Source organism: Antechinus flavipes, chromosome 2 (genome assembly GCF_016432865.1).
Source record: "Antechinus flavipes isolate AdamAnt ecotype Samford, QLD, Australia chromosome 2, AdamAnt_v2, whole genome shotgun sequence".
Lineage (NCBI taxonomy): Eukaryota > Metazoa > Chordata > Mammalia > Dasyuromorphia > Dasyuridae > Antechinus > Antechinus flavipes.
Genome location: NC_067399.1, coordinates 57,860,042 through 57,885,351, shown reverse-complemented (window position 1 = coordinate 57,885,351; position 25,310 = coordinate 57,860,042). Strand labels below are relative to the sequence as shown.

The 25,310-nt window shown below is 41.0% G+C and overlaps 1 protein-coding gene across 4 annotated transcripts in view; it reads left to right on the top strand.

Annotated features, from left to right (window-relative positions):
- The window catches only part of KLHL36 (kelch like family member 36), a 61,291-nt gene that overhangs the window by 27,076 nt on the left and 8,905 nt on the right, over positions 1–25,310 (top strand). Inside the window, exons 1-5 of one of the 4 annotated variants that reach the window (XM_051974918.1) lie at positions 8,111–8,226; positions 10,685–10,766; positions 14,132–14,248; positions 19,286–20,359; positions 23,379–23,536. In XM_051974918.1, the coding sequence (XP_051830878.1) occupies positions 10,707–10,766; positions 14,132–14,248; positions 19,286–20,359; positions 23,379–23,536 (1,409 nt within the window). In that variant the 5' untranslated portion in view covers positions 8,111–8,226; positions 10,685–10,706. Of the gene's footprint in view, positions 1–8,110; positions 8,227–9,140; positions 9,408–10,684; positions 10,767–14,131; positions 14,249–19,285; positions 20,360–23,378; positions 23,537–25,310 lie in introns of those variants that run through there. The other 3 variants (XM_051974920.1, XM_051974919.1, XM_051974921.1) reach the window with 3 other exon arrangements.

The window sequence follows — 25,310 nt, the reverse complement described above, 5'->3', positions numbered from 1 at the left end:
GTTATGTGTATCTCTTTCTATAGATATATTCACTGTACAAAGTTGGGAGGGAACTGGAAACTGTAGCCAGCCTGTGGTATTGGGGGGAGGAACTGTTGAACCACATACTAAATTTGCGTAAAGTAAGCCATTCCTGTCACTCAGTGAGACTGAACAGAAGCTTTGCTTTTGGATGGATGCCCAGTGCATCCTCTTTTTTTCTTACTCTATATCTCAAAATTCCTTTTTATCCTCTATTCACGCCTCTTTTATTGAAATTTCTAATGAAGTTAGTCCTTCTCTTAACCATGGCTAATCCCTCTACTTGTACCTTTGATCCCATCCCCTCCTTCCTTCCCTCCCTCTTCCTTCCCTTCTGCTCCTCTCTTTCTATCTCTTCCTTCTTTTCTTCTACCTTCCCTCCCTCCACCTCCTCTCTCTCTCACTCTCTCTCTCTCTCTCTCTCTCTCTCTCTGTCTCTGTCTCTGTCTCTGTCTCTCTGTCTCTCTGTCTCTCTCTCTCTCTCTCTCTAACTCTGTCTCTGTCTCTGTCTCTGTCTCTCTCTCTCTCTCTGTCTCTTTATCTATCTATCTATCTCTGTTTCTCTCTGTCTCTCTCTCTCTCTCTCTCACACACACACACACACACACACACACACACACACACACACACACCTTTAATCACTATTTACTAGCTCTTTCCCTACTGTCTACAAACAGGCTCAGATAATCATCAATCTAAAACAAAGCAAAACAAAAAAACCTTTCACTTAGCCTCACTACACTCTCATTTCCCAATGAAGACTCTTGAAAAAACTTGCCTTGGCAATATATTAAAATTGGGGCTAGGGAACATTGGAAGAGATTATCTCAAACTGTGAACATGGATGACTGAAAGGTAAGTTAGGAAGAGGAAGCCAATGAGATGTGTTCTGAGCATTTTGAATTTCAGACACCTATGGGACAATCACATAGAAACATCCAATAGGCCATGGGCAATGTAGGACAGCATGCTATACTTACCAATTCCATTTCCTCTCTTCTCATTAACTTTTCCACTAACTTTTTACAATCCAGCTTCTGAACACATCTGAATCTGACCTCTCAAAATTATAATTGATGCTTAATTACCAAGTCACCAAATTTGGTTAAGATATGTACAATATACACAGTTAACTAGAACATAGGACCTGGAGTCAGGAAACCTAAGTTCAAATCCTGCCTCAGATACTTACTAGCTGTGTGATTCTGGGCAAATCACTTCACCTTGTTTGCTTCCGCTTAATCATTGATAAAAAATGAACTGGAGAAGGAAATGGCAAACCATTGCAGTATCTCTGTCAAGAAAACCCCAAAGAGGATCAACAAAGAGGCTTTTGTGCCTACCATATCACAATATCAACTCATTGAACTTGTAGTCCACTGAAACCCTCAGATCTTTCTTGGATGTAATGCTAACTAGTCATGCCCTGTTTTGCACTAATAAATCTTATTTTATTAACCCAAGAGAGGGGACAGTGGGAACTGAATGTGGAAGTAGTATTTTTACTCTTTTTTGTTATTGTTTGCATTTTATTTTCTTTCTCATTTCTTTCCCTTTTTGATCTGATTTTTCTTGTGCAGCATGAAATTTGTGGAAATATCTATAGAACTATACATGTTTAATATGTATTGGATCACTTGCCATCTTGGGGGAAGGGAGGGAAAAAAATTAGAACACAAGGTTTTGTAAGGGTGAATGCTGAAAATTATCCATATATATATTTTGAAAATGAAAAGCTTTAACTTAAAAAAATGAGGGAAATAATAAAATATAACTTCTACATTTGTTGTGACAACCAAATGAGACCATAATTATAGAGTGCTTGGTAAGTGCCTAGCACTATATAAATGCAAGATATTATTAATACTATTATTATTCCTACCACCAAATCTGTTGTCCATTATATTGTCCTAGTGTAAAAAGTGAATTAATTGCTTTAACTGGGTGAGACTGAAGGAAGCAAAGGAGAAAGGGAAGATGAGCTGCCTCTTGAGTCCCCCACAATAATACCTACCATTGTTACACTCAATTTCTTTTTCTGTATACTTTTGGACAGGCTATGGCTTCTTGGAATTTCCTCTCTCCTCAACTTCATCTCTTAAAATGCCTTGTTCAGTTGTCTTCAATCATGTCTGATTCTTTATGACCCCATTTAGCGTTTTCTTGGCAAAGATATTAAAGTAATTTGCCACTTCCTTCCAGCTCATTTTATAGACAAGGTAAACAGAATGAAGGGACTTACCCAAGATCACACAGGCTGCATTTGAATTCAGGTCTTTCTAACTCCAGAGTGGTGTGTCATACACTGTGCTGCCTAGTTGTCCCCTTAGAATTCTTACTTTCTTTCAAAGCTCAGCTCAAGTACCACCTCCTACCTAAAGTAGGAGGCTAACATTGTGCTTGACACATACTGGGAACTAAATTGATTAAATGAAGGGCTTTCCTGATTTCCTACAATTTTTTGTGCTTTTCTACTTCCAAAACCAAAAATGGCCTTGAATTTCTTTTGAATTATTTTGTATTTGTTTATATGGATCCATAGTTTCCAAATAAAGTATAATCTTGAGATCAGAGGCCATTTGCTTTTTTTGTCTTTCTGTTTCCTATCAAGATACCCAGTTGCTACTTTTAAGTTTTTGAGGATTGCTGCCTGTAGTTAGAATCAGATCCAGATTACATAATGCAGGGATTCTTAACCTGCGATCCATGACCTATTTTTCCTTTAACCTGGGATCCATGACCTATTTTTCCTTTGTCAAGGCAATCGGGGTTAAGTGACTTTCCAAGAAGCATACAGCTTCTAATCTCGGATTTGAACTCAGGCTCTTTGAATTTGACTCCAGGACTAGCATCCTATCAACTGTGCCATCTAGCTGTCCCTATGACTTTATTTGGAAAAAAATTTTTTTTGATAACTGCATTTTAATGATTTAATGTTTCCTTTATAACTCTATACATTTTTATTCTATGTGTTTAAAAACATGATTCTGAGTAGAGGTCCAAAAGATTCACTAGATTGCCAAATTGGTCCATGACACACAAATAGCTAAGACCTACAATGAAAATAACTTTATTAACTTAGCATAACCTATTCCATTTTGTGACTGAATAGCTTACATAAGCTGTTTTTTTAAATTAGGATAAGCATTTGTGGGGCATAATTTGGTAAGCAACATATGTTCACCCAAAGAACTGATAATCATACATGGATTCCTGATAGAGCAGACCACCAATGCGAAAATAATATAAATAACTGCAGCATTAGTTTAGTAATAAACCACTAACCAGAGTATGTGGTAAACAAATTATGTAATAAATTATAAACCAGAATTTGAGTTTAGTTAATGTTTCCCCGCTGAGTTTTAGAGCTGTATAAATCTAGCCAAAGCTGAGATGAAGGGAGGCTCCTGTATTCCCCATTCCCTATTACTTGAGACTTTAAGTATCTCTTGTGTTCTACTGAGGGCAGTGCTTCTTGATGGAAAATTTATCAAATGGTCCCACATGACTTCTTACTACGTAGAAAAAAGTTTTTGGACACTTGATATAAGCCATTCTTACCTGGACCTTTAGGAAATCGAGTTGATGATTTGTTTCTAGAGGGAATGATATTTGTATTGTCTTGAAATGTTGATTAAGAAAGGATTGATTGCTAGTATTAAGAAGTCAAGTCCAACTGGTATTTCCATCAGACTAATTAGCATGAGTAATAATAAATCTTATAACTATGTACCAGTGTTTTACAAGAACCCTTGAAATACTGGTTTTTCTTACATAGCATGACCAATATGGACATAGAGTTAGACGAATCTCAAGTGTTTAATTTATATCATTATATAATGCCAAGAAAAACCTTAAATATATCAGATTGCTTGCTTTTTAGGAGAAGGGAGTGAGGGGGGAATAAGAAAAATATGCAACACAAAGTTTTGCAAAAATGAATGTTGAAAACTACCTTTGCATGTATTTGGAAAAATAAAAAGCTATTTTTAAAATAATTTTAAAAAAAAACTTGATCTAGTTTAAAAAAAAAACCTTAAAAAACCAATTTGGTGTATGCAAATCTGTGTTTGCTCTTTCAGTTACTAGCTTTGTGATCATAGGCAAGACCTTAACCAGTCTGAAGAGCTAAACCTCCATTAAGGAAGTTAAGCTGTATCTTCTTTGGATTTCTCTATTCTGACCACTTCAAACCTGCAACTCACATTTCATAACTACCCATCAGCCCTGGTAACCCCAGTGTCAGACAGGAGAACATAAAGATGAAGAGATCCTCTTAGAACTTCAGTAAGGGTAAACAAGGGCAGGTAAATGGTGTAGTAGATAAAGCACCGGGACACACCAGAATCAGAAGACCTGAGTCTAAATCCAAATACTTAACTAGTGCTGTGACCCTGAAAAAAATCACTCAACTCCTATTTGCTTCAGTTTCTCATCTATAAAATAACAAATGGCAAACCCCTCCAGTATCTTTGCCTAGAAAATCCAATGGACAAAGTCCAGGATCACATAGAGTCAGACACCACTAAGCAACAACAAAGGCAACCAAATCATTTCTCACCTAGCTAGCTATATGCTCCTGTAGATTTCAGTAACATGCCCCCACCCAGTACTTGCCCCACTTTCTCAGCTTCCTTTTGTGTTAAATTTGATTGCAGGAACTGTGCTATTGCAATGCCCTATTGTTTGGACTCCATGCCTCAGGTCTTTCCCCCATATTCAGCCTTCCTCCAATCAACTGTCAAATCCATATTCCTAAAGCTCAGGGTTGATTGTGTCATTGCACACCCCATTCAATAAACTTCAGTGGCTATCTTATCACCTCCAAGATAGGTTATAAAATCCTCTGCATGACTTTCAAAGCTCTCCAAAACTTGAACCTCTCCTTCCTCTCCTGTCTTCTTACAATTTAGCTCTTCATTTTCTGAGATGATCATCATTAAATATTTATATAGTGCTTACAAAAGTGCCAGGTACTTCGCTAAGCTCTTTATCATTATTATCTCATTTGATCCTCACAAACAACCTTAGGAAGTAAATACCAGCATGATACCTGATTTACAGATGAGGTAAATGAGACATACAGAAATAAACAGGGTCACACAGCTAGTATCTGAAGTTAGATTTTAACTCAGTTCTTCCTGATTTTATGTCCAGTGTTACATCCATTGCATCATTTAGCTGCAGTGACAATGTCTTATTATTCTTGGGAAAAGATATTCCATCTATCCCATCCCTGGAACTCCATCACCTTCCCTGGCTTCCTTCAGGTTTTAGTCTTCTGTAAGAGGCCTTTCCTAGTTTTCTTTCATTTTCCCCTCTGAACTTATCTCCAATTTATATCATATATATCTCAGTTGTACAAAATCTACATAGATGTTTGTGCATCTTCTCTCTCTTTGGACTATGAGCTTCTTGAGAGCAGGAACTTTTTTATTTATTTTTGTTTGGGTTTTTTGTTTGTTTGGGTTTTTTGGTTTTTCTTTGCATCTCCAGCTCTTAGTACAATTCCTGACACATAGTAGGTTCTTAAATGCTTGTGAACTTGACTGGACTTGATCCTGCAGGCAGGAAGACCTAAATTTAAATCTGGTCTCACTAGCTGTGATTCTGAGCAAATCATTCTAACCTCCAGCTGCCTCTGTTTCCACATCGTGTTTCACAGGTGAGTCAAGACATCCCTGTAGCAATGTCATTGGTCATTTTCAAGAGCAAGGGACAGAACAATAGGATAAGGGTAATAATAGCACCTACTTCCCTGGTTGTTTTTTTCCTTTAATGAAGATAAAGTAAAATGATATTTGTAGAGTCTTTTACAAACTTTAAAGAGCTCTATGAATTCAAGCCATCTGTTCCCTAAGTCACTGATCAGAGAGGCTTGAGACTCAGGCTGCCTATATGAATCCAGAAGGATCTTTTCCCAATGTGCCTAATTCAGTCTGCTACCAACATGACCCCAGATCCCTAAGCTATATACTTAGTGTTTGCCATTCAGATTTGGACACCTAATGTCAGTAAGGCAGTATGGTACAATGGATACATTATAGGGTCTGGAATCTAATGACCTGTTTTTGATTTCAGCTCCGGCACTTCTTACTTAGGCACTTTCTTGGATCTTTCTGAGCCTCAGTTTCCTCCTCTGTAATACGAGCAGATTATACTAGGTAGTTTTTGAAATCCCTTCCCAATCCTACCATCTATAAACCAGGATTCTCCCAGATTAGCAAAAACTGAGTCCCACCAAGAAAGCAGGAAAAATTCTACAAAAGAAAGGTCAGGTCTTTTGGGTCAAAGACTCTTGGGGGGCAAAGTTATAATTGCTGACAATCATGCAGTTTGAAAAAAGTGAGGCACAACCTGTCAGAGAAGTGCCTAAGAAGCTGGCCCAGAGTCCAGGTTCCTGCCACTGACATATATTATATAACCGTGGGCAAGTCAACATTACGATTTCCTAGGCAACTCTCTAAATTGTAAAATACGCTGATCTGCTTGGATAAACAGAGTTTTCTCATCTGGGAGTTCCCTATACTATTGAAATCATAGGTATGGGACAAAACAAAACAAACAAATAAAAACCTGGCAATAACACAGAAATAGCCAAGATTTCCAATGATTTAAAAAAAAAAAAAAAAAAAAAAAGGTCATAAAAATTGCATCACCTTTCCCTGTCTCTGCCTAGAATGCATCCCTATTATTAGCTACTTGTGGAGCTTCAATGAGGTGACCTAGAATGGAGGAAAGAATACTTTGTTTTTATATAGTTGTTTGTATTTTTCTTTCCTTTTACTTTTGCCAACTCTTCCAGAGCAGAAACTGTCTTTTGCCTTTCTTTGTAGCCCCCAGGATTTAGCATTGTACCTGCAACAAAGTAGCACTGGATAAATGGTTATTGACTTGACTGGCCTTGGTTCATATTCTGACTTAGACAGGAAAATTGGAATATTTGCTGTTTGCATTGCATCTCCTGTAGTTTACAGTTATTTCTCAGAAGATGACCTGGAAAGAGAACTGGTCTTAGAACTGATAGCATGGGATCAACTTCTGTCTCTAGCACTTAGTAGTGGGAGCCTGCATGGTGTCAAAAATTCGGAGAGGTTTGGAGTCTGAGAATGTGAGATCAAGTACTGGCTCTCCTACACCTATGTTAACTGAGGACACTTGGGAAGTCTCTTTTTGAGCCAATTATTCTGTCAGTAAACAAGCTTGAGATGCAAAGAAAGGCAAATACAATTCCTACCCTGCTGGAGGCCTGCCTCAGTTTCCTTATGTAACTTTTGAGATCTTTTCCGGCTCCCACTCTATCATTTTACGATTCTAAGTCACTTCATACCCATCACATAGGAATATGGACATGTTTCTGAATTTGGGCGGTGCGAGGGAGAGAGGCCTGAACTAAGAGCGTCTCTTCCAGTTCTAAAGCCTATGGTCTTGAAATATTAGGTTCCAAATATTTCCTTCTGTCCCACACCTGTCCTGTGCTCCTCCAAGTGAGTCAGCAGCGGGGACTCCATCAAGGTCAAATATGTCTCTGGATTTTGGGGAAAGAGAAAGGAGAAAGGAGGAAAGCTGAGTAAGGAGGAGAAAGGAAGAAGAGGAGAGAGAAAGGGAAGAGGAGGAAAGAGGGAGGAAAAAGAAGATGGGAGACAGAAGAAGGAGGTGGGAAAGGAGGGAGGGAGGAAGGGAGAGGGAGAGGAGGAGGAGGGAGGAGAAGGAAGGAGAGAGGGAGGGAAGTAGAGAAGGAAGGAGGGAGGGAGGAAGGAGGAGAAAAAGGAGGAGGAAAAAGAGAGGAGATAGGAAAGGAGAAAGGAAGGAGGTAAAGGGAGGCGGGAGGCGGGAGGAAGAGGAGCAGGAAAGGAGGGAGGAGCAGGAGGAGGAGAGGGAGGGAGGAGGGAGAGGCGGAGGCGGGCCCCGGCTGCTGGTTGTTTGTTTGCGGCCGGGCCGGCGTCAGCTGGCCCGGGGCTGAGCCCACCTCTTCCAGGGCCCCCGCCCCTCGCTCCCCGCGAGCTCATTGGCCCGGCCTCTGCTTCACTCGGCCCAGCACTTCCTGGCGGAGCCATGGCTGTGGACCGAGCCGGCGGAGGGCCGGCCGCGCTGCTGCCGCCGCCCGGCCACTCCGGCCGGGGATCGGGATCCAGCGCGGGCGCCGGCGGAGCTGCTCCGGCCAGCCTGTAGCGGCGACCGCCCGCGCAGCGCTCACCTCACCAGGTTGGTCCTCTTGGCCCCGGTGTCAGCTCCCGAACCTCCTGCCCTTCCTCCCTCCCTTCTCACTCTGCATCCCTTGTCCCAGCTGCCCCCCTCACAAAGCATGGACGCCTCCCCCGCCCCAATTCCCTTTGCAGTCAGAGGTCCTGCTTGGACCCAGAATCTTTGTACCTGCCTTTCAGCTGGCCGATACCCCTCCCTCCCCCTCCATCCTTTCTTACCTCTGCCTGGGTTAGCACGTCTGGAGCCCAGCCCCCTACGAGAATGTAAATCTTAATGATCCAATTGTGTGTTTTGGGTTAAAGTAAATCCCCCCAAATCTGTTCAATGGGCGCCTTTTCTTCTATGTTCCATTGTGTCTCGTCCTCGGACAAGACTGCAGGCTACTTGAGAGCAGGGTTAGTGTTTTATCCAAACTTTGTCTCTCCCCTAGCCTGTACGCAGTAGCTGTTTTCATGAATGTTTAGGATCTTGGAAGGAACCTCGGTTGGTTGCTTTGGGTGGGTGGGTGGGTGGATGTGGGTAAGTGGGTATTTTTTGGCAGAGGCAAGGCTTTGGATTTGGCTGTGTAGGTGTTTGTGGGGGAGGTAGAGAGAGAACTGCCAGTCCATAGTCAGAAACCGCCCCCCTCTCTTCCTCCCTCCCTCCCGTTACCCAGAATTGCCAGGGTAGCCCCTGAAGAATCGATCAAGTACCTCGGAGGGCACGGAGCTTAAACGCTAGATACCTGTACTTAGGTTATAGAATTTCGAGGTAGCAGGGACCTTAGCCATCTTCTTCAATCCCCGCTTTAGTAGAGCATGAACTTGGGATACTGAGAGAGCAAGTCTTTGGCCCTGGGGGGTCACCCGGTAGTTAGCAGAGCTCGAATTTGAACTCATATCCTCTGGATCTACAGCCTTTGTCCTTTTCACTCTCCTGCGGTGGGACCTGGAGTAAAATCTTCGGGTAAAACCTGCTTGTATTTTCCTCTGGATTCACTCTATCCAGGAAATTGAAAGACCCTGCCGCCTTTTCCCTCCTGTTCCAAGTGTTGAGCCCATGCCCAGGTCATCCCATGCCTCCTTGCTTTGCCATCTGCATAGATCGTTCTCACTCTTCCGTGTGGTGATAACCTGGACCCTTCTTCAAGTTAACATGAACTCAGGCAATTCTGCCCCCAAATAATCTGCTGCTGGAGCCAGGTAAGAAGGCCAGCTCTGTATTCTCCAACTCACCTTCCCCCTGCCCACTATATTTAGGTCCCCTGTGCCTTCCCTATTTTTCTTCCCCCCAAAATCTATCAACAGCTATCTGCCCCGTGGACTGCTGGAGATGGCAGAAACCCCAGAGATTATCAGATCTACCTGTCTCACTTTACACTTGAGGAGACTGCAGCCCTCAGGGTTCAAGTGACTTCCCTGAAATTACCACTCTGGCAGAGCAAAGAATTGGGACCTAGCTTAATTCAAAAACACTTACCATTGAACTCCTCACCCCCACCTGTTGGAATCCACACCCACCCAATAGGCAAAGTACTCCCTGAAGGCAACTTTATCTTTGTACCCTATACAGTAGCATTGTGCCTTGCATACAGTCAGCACTTAATAATTGTTGAATTTAAATTTCCTAGACACATTTTCCTGCCTACACCTTGAAATTTGGGCAAAGCCATATTTGTTCTTTGGAAGCAATCCAAGCAGCAAGCCTAGGGTCACACAGCTAGGAACTATCTGAGACCAGATTAACACAGGTTCAAGGTAATCCAGGTTAAGTGATACGCTCAGGGTCACACAGCTAATAAGTGTCTGAGACTGGATTTGAACATGGGTCGATCCAGAGCTGCTGCTTTACCCACTATCCCACCTAACTGCCCCTAAGGCCACCATTTTCTAAGAAATTTTCTGAACTGTGTTTAACCATTCAATAACATGTATGTGTACATATATCGATGCATACAAATGTAGTCATGGGTATGCATACATATATGTGTACACATGTATACATGCACACAATATTCATTCATTATGATTTCTTCAGATGTCCATATTGGTCTTCCTTTTAGGGGTTCTGATTCAGCCAAAGGACAGAGCTGCGTGTATCAGTGTTTATAAACTATATTCAGAGCCAACAGGCCATGAAAGATATGGTGATGATTTACAAATGGGTTTGCTGGGAAATAGAAGATAGAAGGTATTCATTCATTGACTACATGTGACTCTTCACTATAATCAATTTTAAAAAAAGACGGTAATGGAGCTGATTAGATTCCATCTCTGTCTTAAGATCTAGTCTTCCTATTCTTTCCAGGATTTCCCATCTTCTTGCATCCAGTAACTGTAGGTCTGTGCCAGTTTTAAGTGAATCTAGTAAATGACAATAATATTATATGCTCAATGATTCTCTCTCTCTCTCTCTCTCTCTCTCTCTCTCTCTCTCTCTCTCTTTCTGTCTCTCTCTGTCTTTTTTTTTATCATTGTAGGAATACTACCAATCCTTTTATAATGGAAGGGGCCAGACAGACAAGAGTATCTCGTCCGTACAAGATCAGCGAATCTTCAAAGGTGTGTGTTTGTGAATTATATGCTTCTAGATTCTTAGAGCCCCTTTTCTCTTTTTGAACTTGGACCTGTGTTATAGGATCAAAAAGTCAGCTGTAGCTCACAGACCATCTTATCTAACCCTCTCATAAAAGAGAAAATTAAGGGCCAGGGGAAATCAGTGACTTAATGACTTGTCCAAGATCACAATAGACTATGATAAACTATATGTATTTTCTGATTGAAATTATTGTCAGATGTTGACATTTTTAACATTAATTGAATAAGTTCAAAACATGAATGTATCAAAGGCAAGATTTCAATCCCTGTCTTCAGAATTTATTCTGCTGGATTATACTGATTTCATTGGCATAGGGAGCTCTTGATCTGGAAACTTCTTCCAGAAGTTTGAAGCAGATTTGCTACTCACCCATACAGCCGTTAGAGAATTAGCTGAGATTGATTTGTCCTTGATCACATGGCTAATATGCATCAGATTTGAACCCAGCTGTTCCGGGTCAGACATTTAAGCCTTATGCTTTATTGTTTCCTTTGTTGAATATACAGCATGCAGAGTCTCCCTAGGACCTAATTTTAGATTATTCATCTTTAAAGTGGATACTGTAGGTGTTTTCATATCAAGCTTGGCAGAATGGAAGAAGAAGAATCATAAAATGTTGGGAGAGACCTCTGAGGTCATGTAAACTTACCCTTTCATTTTATACATAGGAATCTTATGCCCAGATACAGAAAGCTCAGGGTCATAAAGCAGAGCAAAGGCTAACAATCAATCAAAAAGCATTTATTAACCACCTGCTGTATACTAAGGACAGTATTTGGCAATCAGGATACAAAGACAAAAATAAATCAGTCAAGCCCTCAAGGATTTTACTGTAGATGGAGAAGATAATATGTATATACAAAATATACAACAGTAATTGTACAATATGTATATTTTTAAGCAGATATAAAATAGACAGAAGATGTCTTTCCCTAACAGCAGGAACCCCAATAAAGCAATTTACCAACCTGAGTTTGCAACAAAAAAATTGGGGCCTCAAAAAATGGGACACAATTGAAATGATTCAATAACAATAACATTGAAAAACCAGTGGCCAGTGGCTCGCCTTCTCTTTATCGTTTCAGTTGTGTCCCATTTTTTTGTGGCCCCATTTGGGCTTTTTTTTGGTGGAAAAGATACAGACTATCTACAGAGTAGTTTGTCATGTCCTTCTCCAGCTCATTTTATAGATAAGGAAACTGAGGCAAATAAGGTTAAGTGACTTGTTCAGGCTCACACAGCTAGGAAGCATCTGTTTTAGCCCTTCTCTACAGCTCAGAATTCCCAAGCTTAAGTCAGCTGCCCGCTTCAGACTCCTCAGTCACAGGGCCTTCAGGCCCACACCACCAAGCCCAGCTCAACAAAAAACTTTTATAAAGTCTGCTGGTTTGGGATTTAAGGAAACATGGCGTTAGATAGTAGCTCAGCTCTTTACTACCTATATGACTTAAGGCAAATTATTGGATGTCTCTGAGACTGTTCCTCAGCCATAAAAACATAGTTTGACTGCATTCCCTCCAACTTCCTTCAAATCAGACTTTGTTAAAAATACCACTTTGTAAGACTCATTCAATAGCAATTTTAAATTGCTGTTTAAAACAAATTGTAGAAGATTAGAAAGGACTGATTAGTCACTTAAAGGTACTTTGGCTCATTTAACTTATAATATTTCCATTTCAAAATTCTGGGAATAATTTTTCTTTAAGGAAGAATATCTAAATTAAAAAGTTACACCACAAAAGAAAAAAAAAAAAAAAAAGAAGACGGTTCTGTGATTTGGTCAAGTATAGGAAACTCAGTATGGCAAATTATTCCCTCCACTAAACAGCTAGAGACCTATCACTTGGCAGAATAAACTAGAGAGTGTGGATTGTGTTAAATGCTTTATAATTATCTCATCAGATCCTTACAGCAAAACTATGAGATAAATGCTAGTATTACTATTATTTTGTGATGCATTACATAGCAATGTATTATTACCATTACTATTATTATCCCCATCTTACAGATGAGAAAACTGACACAAACAAGGTTAGTTAAGTGACTTGCCCAGAGTCACATAGCCAATAAGTATCTGAGGCCAGATCCTAGGTATATAATGGTTTACTTACAAAGACTGGAATTCAAGGAGTCTTGGAGGAGCAGGAGAGTTCTCTCATTCCTGTCACTTAGGGAAACAAAAAGGAGCCAAGCTCCAGGAAACCATCTGATTTTAGCATTAAGTTAGGTCCACTATTCTCCTTGAACTCTGGGAACTTTCCTGGCTCCATTCAACATCAATGTGGGGTCAGTGGAAGACTATTTTTGGTCCCTGATTCAAAGATCGAAACTTGGCAAGGTCTCCCAGAAACAATAGCCGTGCCAGCTTGGACGGCTTTGAGCAGCACCCGGGAAGTAAATATAGCAGCCAGCCAGCCTTGCCAGAAGGGCCATCCCTGGGCATTCCGGTTCATGGGATCATGAGATTTAGAGCTTCAGGGGACCATCTAGTGCATGGATCAGCATGACTACTCTGGGCCCGATCTGATTTTCCACCTGCTTTTGTGTAGCCCAAAGACAAAATTGGCTTTTACATTTTTGAAGTAAAATTCTGTTGGCATAAAAAAGGTTTGCCAAACCCTAATTTAGTCCAAATGAAGAAATGTAGCTCTATGTAGGCAAAGTGACTTGCCCAAAGTAAAATAGGTAATAAGGATCAGAACCATATTTGAAATCAGTTCTTACAACTTCATGCTTTCCTTTTTTCTTTCTCCCTCCTCTCCTTCCCTTTTTCCTTCCCTCCTTTCTTCTTTTTTTCCTTTCTTTTTTCCTCCCTCATGAGCTTTCTTCCTTCTTCTCCTTCCTTTCTTTTTTCTTTCCTTCCTTTTTTCCTTTTTTCCCTTCTTCCCTTGCTTCTCTCCTTTCCCTCTTTCCTTCTCTTTCCCTCCTTCCCTCTTTCTTTCATTTCTCTCTCCTGCCTTCTTTTTTGCCTTCTTTTTTCCCTTTCTTCCTCCCACTTTCCCTCCTTCTTTTCTCTCTTTCCTTCCTCTTGTCCTTCTCTCTTTTTTTTGAACCAAATATAATATCTAAGTTTTCTCCAATTACACATAAAACATTTTTTTTACATTTATCATTTAAAATGAGAAGTTCCAAATTCTCTCCCTCCCTCCCCTTGTTGAGAAAGCAAACAACTTAATATAGGTCATATGTGTATAGTCATTTAGCTTGCCTTCCATAATACACTGATTCCATCTTAAATTTCATTTATATTTGTCTACACATTAGAAGATGTGATATCTTATTAAGCAGAAAATTATTTTAAAATTAAACTCATTCTGCTTGGCCCAAGGGGATAGAATTTGGAGCATTGGATGAAAGTTGCGAAGAAACATGTAGGCTCAATGGAAGGAGAAGCTTCCTGAGGCCAATGAGAGCTGGGCAGAAGTGGAACCAACTGTCTCAGGAGGTAGTATTTCCCCTCCTCTTCCTCCCTTCCTTTCTTTCTTTCTTCTCCTCACAAAGAACGCCCAGCAAGGTCTAGGGACCTACTCAACAGATGTGACCTAGTAGGAATTCTTTTTATGGGTTAGATTAGACAGCTGTTGAGTTCCCAGCTCTGAAAGTTTTCATTATGACTGTCGTCAAATTCAGGCCATTTCTATTTTTTATGGTCTGAACGGCCACCGGGAGCTTGCAGATTGTTTCTAATTTTTAAGATTCTAAAGGACAAAGACTGTAAGTCTTATACCTCTGGTGCCCTCAGGGGGTATATCACTTAACTGTTTTCAGTTTCCTCGTCTATAAAATGAAGGGGGTATCTGAAATAGCCTCAGATCCTTTCCATCTCCAAAATGATGATCCTGAGTATAGAAAGACTCAAGAGTCACCTCTTAAGCAGCTCATTCACTTGCTTTCCACAGCATTTCTTTGTCTGGTGTCTGAAATCCCACAGCACTGCACCGGATATCCCTCACTACTGTGGAGCAAATTGGGAGTTTACTTTTCTCCTCGTGCGTCCAGGCCGGCCGTGTCAGGTTGACCTCCTGGGCCGCAGCCTTAGCCAGCTTGTTTATCTTCAATCAGCAATGACTCATAACCAGCCTGTGGCAGGAGAGCCTTCCCGAGCCCAGTCAGGACCCTGCCCGGCTTTGTCTGAAGCTGGAATGCTGGATTTTGTTTTCAGAGGTTCAGATAAACAAGCCCTGAGTCACGAAACTAGTCATGGAAGCAGGGAAGGTTAAATGAAATCAACTTTTTAAATAAAGTGTTTTCAAACAGGGAGAGAAACTGGGCTATTAACAGCCACAAGGAGGCAGCAGCTGCTTCAGACAGAGTGGACAGATGTGGATCTGGCAGAGATCTGCTCTCACTTTTTAATTGCCTCCTGTCAAAGGGGCTGAATGCTTAGAGAAAATAAACACAAAGCTTTGGACTCAGTAGTTAAAGGATCAAGAAAATTAGATTTTTTTTTCATTTTCTGATTGGCAGAAAATACAAGGAATAAAAACAGGGAAGACACGCTTGTTTTTTTTCTCTGGACATGTTAGGAATATGGCAGGACCACACTCCCTCTCCTCCCGGTTTTTATTGCTTTAGTTCCATCACAAGTGAAGGTGAGAAGCTGAGAGTGAGCTGCTTTTGTCGCAAGGAAACTGACATGTAAAACCCAAGCCTTTCTTTACCCCAGAAAAGATCAGATCATTGGGCTTCTTATAGAGCATCAGGGAGATTTGACTAGGGCGCGGCCTTGGAGTCTGGGAGATCCCAGGGGGCAACCACATGGCTCAGGGGACAGAGCATCAGCCCTGAGCCAGGAGGACTTGAGTTCAAATCCAGCCTGATGCTGACTAGCTGCACGAGCCTGGAAGTCACTTAATTCTGATTGCCTCCCCCCAAATCCCAGCCAGGTGGTTCCCAGCTGAATCAGAAGAAGATCATCTATAAAGAGTACATTCAAAGTACTCTTTAACGTTCTAGTCCTCAGCAAGTGATAGGAGCTTCATTTAATAAGGGTCTCAAACCCAGGGACTCCCAAGCTTCCTTCTAGCTCTATGTCTCTGGTCTTTTGATCATAATGACAAGAATAGCCAGTATTTGTAGAGATCTTTAAGCCTACATTTCTTAATTCATTCAATCCTCACAGCAACCTTCTGAGAATTCAGCGCCATATAGTTAACCGGATTGCTTACTGTCTAGGCACAGAGGTCCTCAAACTACGGCCCGCGGGCCAGATGCGGCAGCTGAGGACATTTATCCCCCTCACCCAGGACTATGAAGTTTCTTTATTTAAAGACCCACAAAACAAAGTTTTTGTTTGTACTATAGTCTGGCCTCCAACAGTCTGAGGGACAGTAAACTGGCCCCTATTTAAAAAGTTTGAGGACCCCTAGACTCTAGGGGATAGGGGGAGAAAAATTTGGAATACAGGGTTTTGCAAAAGTGAATGTTGAAAACTATCTTTTCATGTATTTGTAAAAATAAAATATTATTTAAAAAATAAAATATTTGCCAAGTAAAAAATATTAATAATAAATAACTAACATATATCTGGTAGCTACTTTGAACTAAGTTTTTTTTTTTTTTTTTTGGCTGAGGAAGTTGGGGTTAAATGACTTGCCCAGGGTCACACAGCTAGGAAGTGTTAAGTGTCTGAGGCCAGATTTGAACCCAGATCCTCCTGACTTAAAGCCTAGCTGCCCCATGGGCTAAATTCTTTACAAAGATTATTTCATTTGCTCCTTACAGTAACCCTAGGAGGGAGATGCTATTATTATCCCCATTTTCCAGATAAGAAAACTGAAGCTGATAGTGATTAAATTGATTTGTTCAAGGTCATACAGCTGATAAGTATCATTGATGGAATCTTCCCATGTCCATGTCCTCCAAGCTACCTAGATGCCTCAGCTGTTAAGAATTGGGTGACCTATTAGGAAAACTCATGGAATTAGAAATCAGCTATCTTGGGTTTGAATCCTGACTCTGGGAAAGTCACCGAGTCATGGGAAACCTCAAATTTTCTTTTCTGGAAAAGGGCTAAAAATACATGTGCTAAGTAACTCATCTCAGGATGTTTTAAGGGTGAGATTTTGTAAACCTTAAAAAGGTATACACAAATCAAAACAATTTTTTTAAGATTATGGTTTTGTAGCCTCTTGTTTTAGAGGGAAAAAGAGATGGATTGGGAATCACAAGACCTGAGTTCATAGACGCTGATATATACTAAAGGTGATGGGCTAGTTTATTTTACTTTTGTGAGTCTCAGTTGCCTCATCTGAAAAATGGGAATAATGTATGTGCTATTTACTTTGCAGATAAAAATTTTATAAATCTAAAAGCCCCTGTCAAAATGTGACTTCTTGTTTTTAAGATGCTATCACGATTTATTCCTCAGAATACTAGCCTGTAATAACACCGGCTTGCCCGGGCAGAGCAGTGCCAGCTACAAATCCATGTACGTGTCAGTTCACGTTTATCTCAGTCAGTTTGATCTTCACAACAACTCTATGAGATAGTAGGCACAAATATGTTTTATCTCCATTTTACAGGTGAGAAAAGTAAGGCTCATAAAGTTGTTAGCAAGTGGTGGGGGGGAGGGGGTCAGGACATCTTCAATTCAATAGTTCAGCAAGTAGGACACTATACTAGGCTTCAGGAATAAATATTTGAAAAATAAATAATCCCTCCCTTTAAGTAGCTCAGATTCTACTGAGAAGATCCCACATGAATACAAGTAAGGGTAAACAATGTACTTCAGAAAGTAGGAATTACTAAGAAACAAGAGGAAGGAGGAGAGCAGCAAAGGCCCCATCAAAGAGACAGCACCACATTCGGTTCTTCTGAGAGTGGGGAAAGGGAGTGGCCTTTTAAATTATATTCCACATTTGTTTTTAACCATTAAATTTAAAACTGTGGTTCTCAGAATGTGAACCAGTGTCACCTGGGTTCCTGAGATCCTTTTGTGGTTCCAAGAGTTATACATTATTGTCATTGAAACACCACGATATTTTATTTTAATACAATAATATATAAAATATCTTAAGACCAAAAAATTTGAGAACTTCTGAATTACAGTATGTAGACAAGAATCCAAGTTTGCCCTGCAGGATTCCTTTGGAGGGTGGGTAGGTGATGCAGTGCATAGAGTGCCAGACCTGGACTCAAGAAGATTCATCTTCCTGAATTAAATTCTAGTTTCAGGTATTAATAACTATGCGACCCTGGCCTAGTCACTTAACCCTATTTGCTTCAGTTTCCTCATCTTCAAAATAAGCTAGAGAAGGAAATGCTGACATGCTAAATTACTCTGGTATCTTTGCCAAGAAAACCCCAAATGGGTCATAAGAGTTGAACCCAAATGAAAACGATTAAACAACAACAAAAAGTTACCTTGGTAAGGACGATTAGAATTTCTAGGCCCAAGTCTGCTTAGTTTTTGCGTAGCTCTTGTGTACGCACTAGCTCCATCCAGCAGCCAAACATTGAGTGCTGAGTACTATTTTTATATAGCACTATCTTTTGGGAAGCGTAAAAAAATTGTTTTCCCCACTTTCTGTAAACTTATATTAGAAGTGAGCTGCAAAATAGAAGTGTTTTTTTCACTTTATTTTTTCTTATGGTTTTTTTTCCTTTTTCATCTGTTTCCTCTCATAATTGTGATTAATACAGAAATATGTTTTACATGATAGCACATGTATAAACTAAATCTTTGGAAGAGGGGAGGGAGAAAAATTTGAAACTCAAAATCTTACAAAAAGAAATGTTAAAAACTAGAGGAAAAAATAAAATACTATTTTAAAAAAGGGAAAGAAAGATGTGAGTTACAAAGGCCATGAGTTAGGATTTTGCATCTAAGTTTCCCAATACATCATTCTCTCCCTCTCCCCTGGACCCAGCTAGGGAGGAGAGCTCTGATGTGATCTTTTTTATTTCAGTTGCAGGATTTTGCATCTAAGTTTCCCAGTGCATCATTCTCTCCCTCTCCCCTGGTCCCAACTAAGGAGGAGAGCTCTGATAAGATCTTTTTTATTTCAGGTGCAGGATTTTGCATCTAAGTTTCCCAACACATCATTCTCTCCCTCTCCCCTAGTCCCAGCTAGGGAGGAGAGCTCTGATATGATCTTTTTTATTTCAGGTGCAGGATTTTGCATCTAAGTTTCCCAGTGCATCATTCTCTCCCTCTCCCCTGGTCCCAACTAAGGAGGAGAGCTCTGATATGATCTTTTTTATTTCAGGTGCAGGATTTTGCATCTAAGTTTCCCAGTGCATCATTCTCTCCCTCTCCCCTGGTCCCAACTAAGGAGGAGAGCTCTGATATGATCTTTTTTATTTCAGGTGCAGGATTTTGCATCTAAGTTTCCTAGTGCATCATTCTCTCCCTCTCCTCTGCTCCCAACTAGGGAGGCGAGCTCTGATATCTTTTTTATTTCAGGTGTAGGATTTCCATCTAAGTTTCCCCCTCTCCCCCAGCCCCAACTAGGGAGGTGACGTGATCTTTTCATTTCAGGTGTACAGATGGGTTGACCATCCCAACCTGGTGCTCCAGAGGCTCAATGAGCAGAGACACCGGGGCCTTTTCTGTGACATTGTCTTGGTGGCGGACGAGCAGAGGGTCCCCGCGCACCGGAACCTCCTGGCTGTCTGCAGCGACTACTTCAACTCCATGTTCACCATCGGCATGAGGGAGGCCTACCAGAAGGAGGTGGAGCTGGTGGGAGCCTCCTACATCGGCCTGCGGGCCGTCATTGACTTTCTCTACGGCAGCGAACTTTCACTGGACGGCGGGAACATTGACTACGTCTTGGAGACGGCTCATCTCCTGCAGATCTGGAAGGTGGTTGATTTCTGCTGCGAGTACCTGGAAAACGAGGTGAGCGAGGAGAACTATCTCTACCTTCAGGAGCTGGCGTCCATCTACAGCCTGAAACGCCTGGACTCTTACATCGACTCCTTCATCCTGCGGAACTTCGGGACGCTGTCCTTCACCCCCGACTTTCTGCAGAACGTCTCCCTGCAGAAACTCTGCCAGTACCTGGGGAGCAGCCTGGTGCAGCGGGAGTGTGAGCACGACCTGCTGCAGGCGGCGCTCCAGTGGCTGACCCAGTACCCCGAGCGCGAGGCGGATGCCTTCCAGGTGCTAGAAAACATCCATTTCCCGCTGATCCCCAAGAGTGACCTCCTGCACCGCGTCAAGCCGGCCGTGTGCTCACTGCTGCCCAAGGAGGCCAACTGCGAGGGCTTCATCGAGGAGGCGGTCGCCTACCACAACAACGTGGCCGCCCAGCCGGTGCTGCAGAACAAGCGCACTTCGCTCCGGACCAACGAGGAGCGGCTGCTGTTCGTGGGTGGGGAGGTGTCCGAGCGCTGCCTGGAGCTCAGCGACGACACCTGCTTTCTGGATGCCAAAAACGAGCAGTGGGTGATGGAGACGCCCCTGCCAGCCAGGAGGAGCCACCACTGCGTGGCTGTCCTAGGAGGCTTCATCTTCATAGCTGGAGGCAGCTTCTCCAGGGACAATGGCGGGGATGCAGCTTCCAATCTTCTCTATAGGTACGATCCCCGCTGGAACCAGTGGATAAAGGTGAGCCTAAAGCCAGATTTGCCTCCTTTTTATTTTCCTTGCTTTCCTTTTGTTTTTGTTGTGTCGTCATTTTCAGTCGTCTCCTTTGGGGTTTTCCTAGCAAAGATCCTAAAACAGTGGGCCATTTCCTTCTCCAGCTTATTTGACAGACAAGGAAACTGAGGTCAGCAGGTTAAAAGACTTGCCCAGTTTTCACTTCTTTTGGTATTTGCTTAAATTTTATTTTCTCTCATTTTTTTTCCTTTTTCATCTGATTCTGTACAGCAAGATAATTGTGTAAATACATATGCCTATATTGGACTTATTTATGTTTTTACCATGTTTAACATATATTGGATTACTTGCCATGGTGGGGGAGTAAGAGGGAGAAATTTCAACACAAAGTTTTGCAAGGGTAAATGGTGAAAAATTATCCTTGCATATGTTTTGAAAATAAAAAGTTTCAATGAAAAAGAAAGTTTAAAAAAAAAAAGAATTTCACTTGGTGTATTCTAGAGACAAGTTAAATAAAGAAGATATCTATATATAAAAAAGAAAGAAAATGGCAAACCAGTCCAGTGTCTTTGTCAAGAAAATACTAGATGGGGTCATGAGGAGTCCAGCACAACTGAAAATGATTGCACAGCAACAACAAGTAACAGCATCTACTACTTATTGTTGTTGTGAAGATCAAGTAATATAAATAGGCACTGTTGCTGTTGCTGTTATTATTACCTTCCTCTTATGGTGCCTGTAGCTTGCATATACATAGTTATTTATATGTTGCCTCTTGAGGACAAAGAGTATGTTTTTGCCTTTCTTTATAAACCCCCAAATTGAAAACAGTACCAGACACATAGTAAGCACTTAATAAATGTTTGCTGACTTGACAATCTTTGCCCCCTTTGCAATTCTCCCTTCTTAGATGGTACGTCCTATTCATGTACATGTGTACTGGTTCTTTTTCCCCTGGACAGTTTACCCTTTTGAGTATTGTCTTATTCCTCCTATTTGGAGAAGGAAGATTGGAAAAATCATTGAATAACTTTTAAACTAATCCTCCTGAATTTAAGTTTCCTTTTGGATTATGGTCCCTTTAAAATAGTCCCCTTGTGAGTCTAGACTCTGGCTCCAATGATGCCTTTGTATCTCCAAATATTCTGGAGCCTCATTTCTGGAAATTGCTACCACAAGACAACCAGTAACCTCATGAGCCCCATTTTTGACTGACTGCTAGCACAAGTTCTGGACTTGGATTCTCAAGAAGTGGGTTTGAATCTTGATTCTTATCCTTCCTAGCCATTCACTTCTTCTTTTTTTTTTTTTAATAACTTTTTATTGATAGAACCCATGCCAGGGTAATTTTTCACAGCATTATCCCTTGCATTCACTTCTGTTCTGATTTTTCCCCTCCCTCCTTCCACCCCCTCCCCCAGATGGCAAGCAGTCCTTTACATGTTGAATAGGTTACAGTACATCCTAGATACAATATATGTGTGCAGAACCGAACAGTTATCTTGTTGCACAGGGAGAATTGGATTCAGGAAGTATAAATAACCTGGGAAGAAAAACAAAAATGCATCCCGTTGATATTCATTTCCCAGTGTTCTTTCTTTGGGTGTAGCTGCTTCTATCCATCTTTGATCAATTGAAACTGAATTAGCTTTCTTTATCGAAGAGATCCACTTCCATCAGAATACATCCTCAAACAGTATCATTGTTGAGGTATATAATGTTCTCCTGGTTCTGCTCATTTCACTTAGCATCAGTTCATGTAAATCTCGCCAGTCCTCTCTGTATTCATCCCACTGGTCATTCCTTATATATTCCATAACATCCATATATCACAATTTACTCAACCATTCTCCAATTGATGGGCATCCATTCATTTTCCAGCTTCTAGCCACTACAAACAGGGCTGCCACAAACATTTTGGCACATACAGGTCTCTTTCCCTTTTTTAGTATCTCTTTGGGGTATAAGCCCAGTAGAAACACTGCTGGATCAAAGGGTATGCACAGTCTGATAACTTTTTGAGCATAGTTCCAAATTAGCCATTCACTTCTTAAGGAAACTGACTTTTGGTAAACAATGTGGGTACTTGAGGTGGGTATGATGATTCTTCTTGTTATCACATGGTAAGCGCTTTCTTCAGGAACACTTTTTGAGATGGGGAAAGGGGGTAGGGTACAAAGATTGTTATACCTATTTTGTAGATGATGAAACTATTTCCCAAAGTTGGAGTGACTTAAAAAGTTGGGTCACATGAGTAGACAAGCAAGAAATTGTGATTCACATCCAAGTCTCTTCTGCCACCAGAACTGACCCTCTTTGTATTCCACTGTGTTACTTTATAAGCACACACTTAAAAAGTCACCCTTGCTTCTCCTTCAGCACACATGGCAAAGAGTGTTTGGAAAACCAAGGGAAGGAGCCACTGGATAATATGATGGATAGAGTGCTGACCCTGGAGTCAGGAAGCCCTCAGTTCAAATTTGGTCTCAATCACTCCTTTAACTATTTGATTCTAAGCAAGTCACCCAGCTTCTCAGTGCCCTGCTTGTTACCTATCTGTAAAATGGGATAATAATGGCACCTATTTTCCAGGGTTATTGAGAAGATGATCTCATGAAAAGGAGATCATATTTATAAAACACTTTGCAAACATTATATATATATAATATATATATATGTATATACATATAATAAACACTAGTTGTTATTGTTGTTATTATCATCATTAGGACATCTAGTGACCCAGTAGATAGAGGAGTCAGGAAGATTCATCTTCCTGAACTCAAATATGGCCTCAGACACATACTAGCTGTGTGATCCTGAGCAAGTCACTTAACTCTTCCCACTGAGAAAACCCAAAAGACAAAGCAACAATAATAATTATGGGGTGGTTGGAAAGTTGCAAACCTTAATTTGCTACATAAATGCCCGTTGTTACTGTTACTTCTTTTTACAGGATATCCCTAGAGGTTGAATCTCTTCTGGGGTTCTGATGATTGAGCGAGTTACTGTTGCTTTTTTGTAGGTGGCCTCCATGAATCAGCGCCGAGTGGATTTCTACCTGGCCTCCATCTCAGACATGCTGGTAGCTGTCGGTGGAAGAAATGAAAATGGGGCACTTTCTTCCGTGGAGGCATATAGTCCAAAAAATGATTCCTGGTCTTATGTAGCAGGCTTGCCAAGGTAGCTATATTCCCGATGTTAGACTTCAGTGGGAGCTTTTAGAAAGACAGCATTGCCTGTCTAAGGCTAAGGGTGCTAGATTAGAAATCAAGAAGGTTCAAATTTATCTTTTCATGGTTTTTGGAGGGATGGTTGTCTTAAGCTGGCTGAGCTCCAGCTTCTTCATCTGTAAAACTAGGAAAATTATGCTCTCATGGCTAGTTCTTGAATTATTACGATGCTTACATGTGAGATAATCTATCTGGAACCCTTTGAAAACCTGAAAATGCTTTACAAGTGTCAGTTGTCTTTTTTTTTTTTTTTTTTTTTTGCACTGGATTTCCTATTTCATTGGTAAAATAAATTCTCAATGAGGAAACCTCCTTTACCAATTAATTCTTGGATCAAATAAGATAATATTTAAGGTTCTTCACCAACCTTAATTCTCCTCATAAATATTAGCTCTTTGCTGTTAAATTAACTGGGGCACTGAGAGGCTAAATTACTCACTCAGGATGAGTCAATATGTGTTGGCAGTGGGGCTTGAATTCAGATCTTCCTGACCTTGAAACTGGTTTTCAATCTACTCTGCCCTCCTGCTTCTCTTCTATCACGTAAAGTTCTAGTTCCTATAGTCCCTTGGATTATCTCTGGGGAAAAAAAAAAGAGAGAATGGTGAGTTTTTTTAATTTTCCTGTGAAATTCAGTTCAGGACATCCCTTTTTAATAGAAAAACCGAGGGTCACCTCCCTTTTGCTGATATGGATTTCTGAATGGTCTTTATCTCATTATGAAAATTATCAATAAAAGCTCACTTCATCTTAAAGCCTTTGCTGATCTCTAGTGATCAGCCCATCCATGTGTTAACCACTTTGATGTATTTTTTAAACTCCTTTTATTTATCTTTAAAAAAGAAAAAGAAAAACCAATGGTTAGCAAAGTGAGGTATCATGTTTGTTTATGAGACAGCAGGTGTATCTTAGAGCCATTTTGACCCTTCAGGCCACTCATTTTGCAGCTTCACAGCAAGGGGAGAGCTGCTAGGAGATGTGAAATGAGATGGGGAGAATGATCAGCACACACCACAAAGAACCCTGTCTGCATCTCCTGTGTCATTTAGCATTGAGACTGAGAGGTTCTGATTTGACCTTTCCCTCTTTTTTTCTTTCTTCCAAGTAATTAAAGTTGTGTGGACTTGAGGAATCAGTTAATGTTTCTGACGTTTACTTTCCATTTCTCCAATAATAGGAAGAGCAGTGTAGATTTAGAGCTGAAAGGTATCTCCAATGTGATGTTGTCTTTGACCCTCTTAATTTCTCATTGAGGAAACTAATGTCAAGGGAAACTGTCATTCTAAGGCTTCCTTCTCAGTAAACACTGTAGTTTCCTCTGGCCTCCAGGATCAAACATTTGATTTGATTTTACAATTACTTGTACAACTTGACCCCTTTGTATTTCTCTAGTCTTATGCATTACCCTTATGCTGGCTGTTTTTCAGCATGATGCTTCAGCTTCTGTTTCTCTGCCTTTTCCCTGCCTGTCCCCTGTGCCTGCCCTCCCATTTCCACTTCCTAGCTTCTCCGGCTTCCTTTAAGATTTATCTCAAATGCTATTGGTTCTCCAGCTTCTAAAGACCCCTTCCCACTCCCTCCAGCCTCTCTGTATGAATCTTATACATATCCACTTGTTGTCTTTTCCTTTCAAATGCAAGCTCTTTGAGAGCTTACACTGTTTTTACTCTAGCTGGGTATTAAGCACATAAGAAGTGCTTAATAAATACTTGTCGATTTATTGA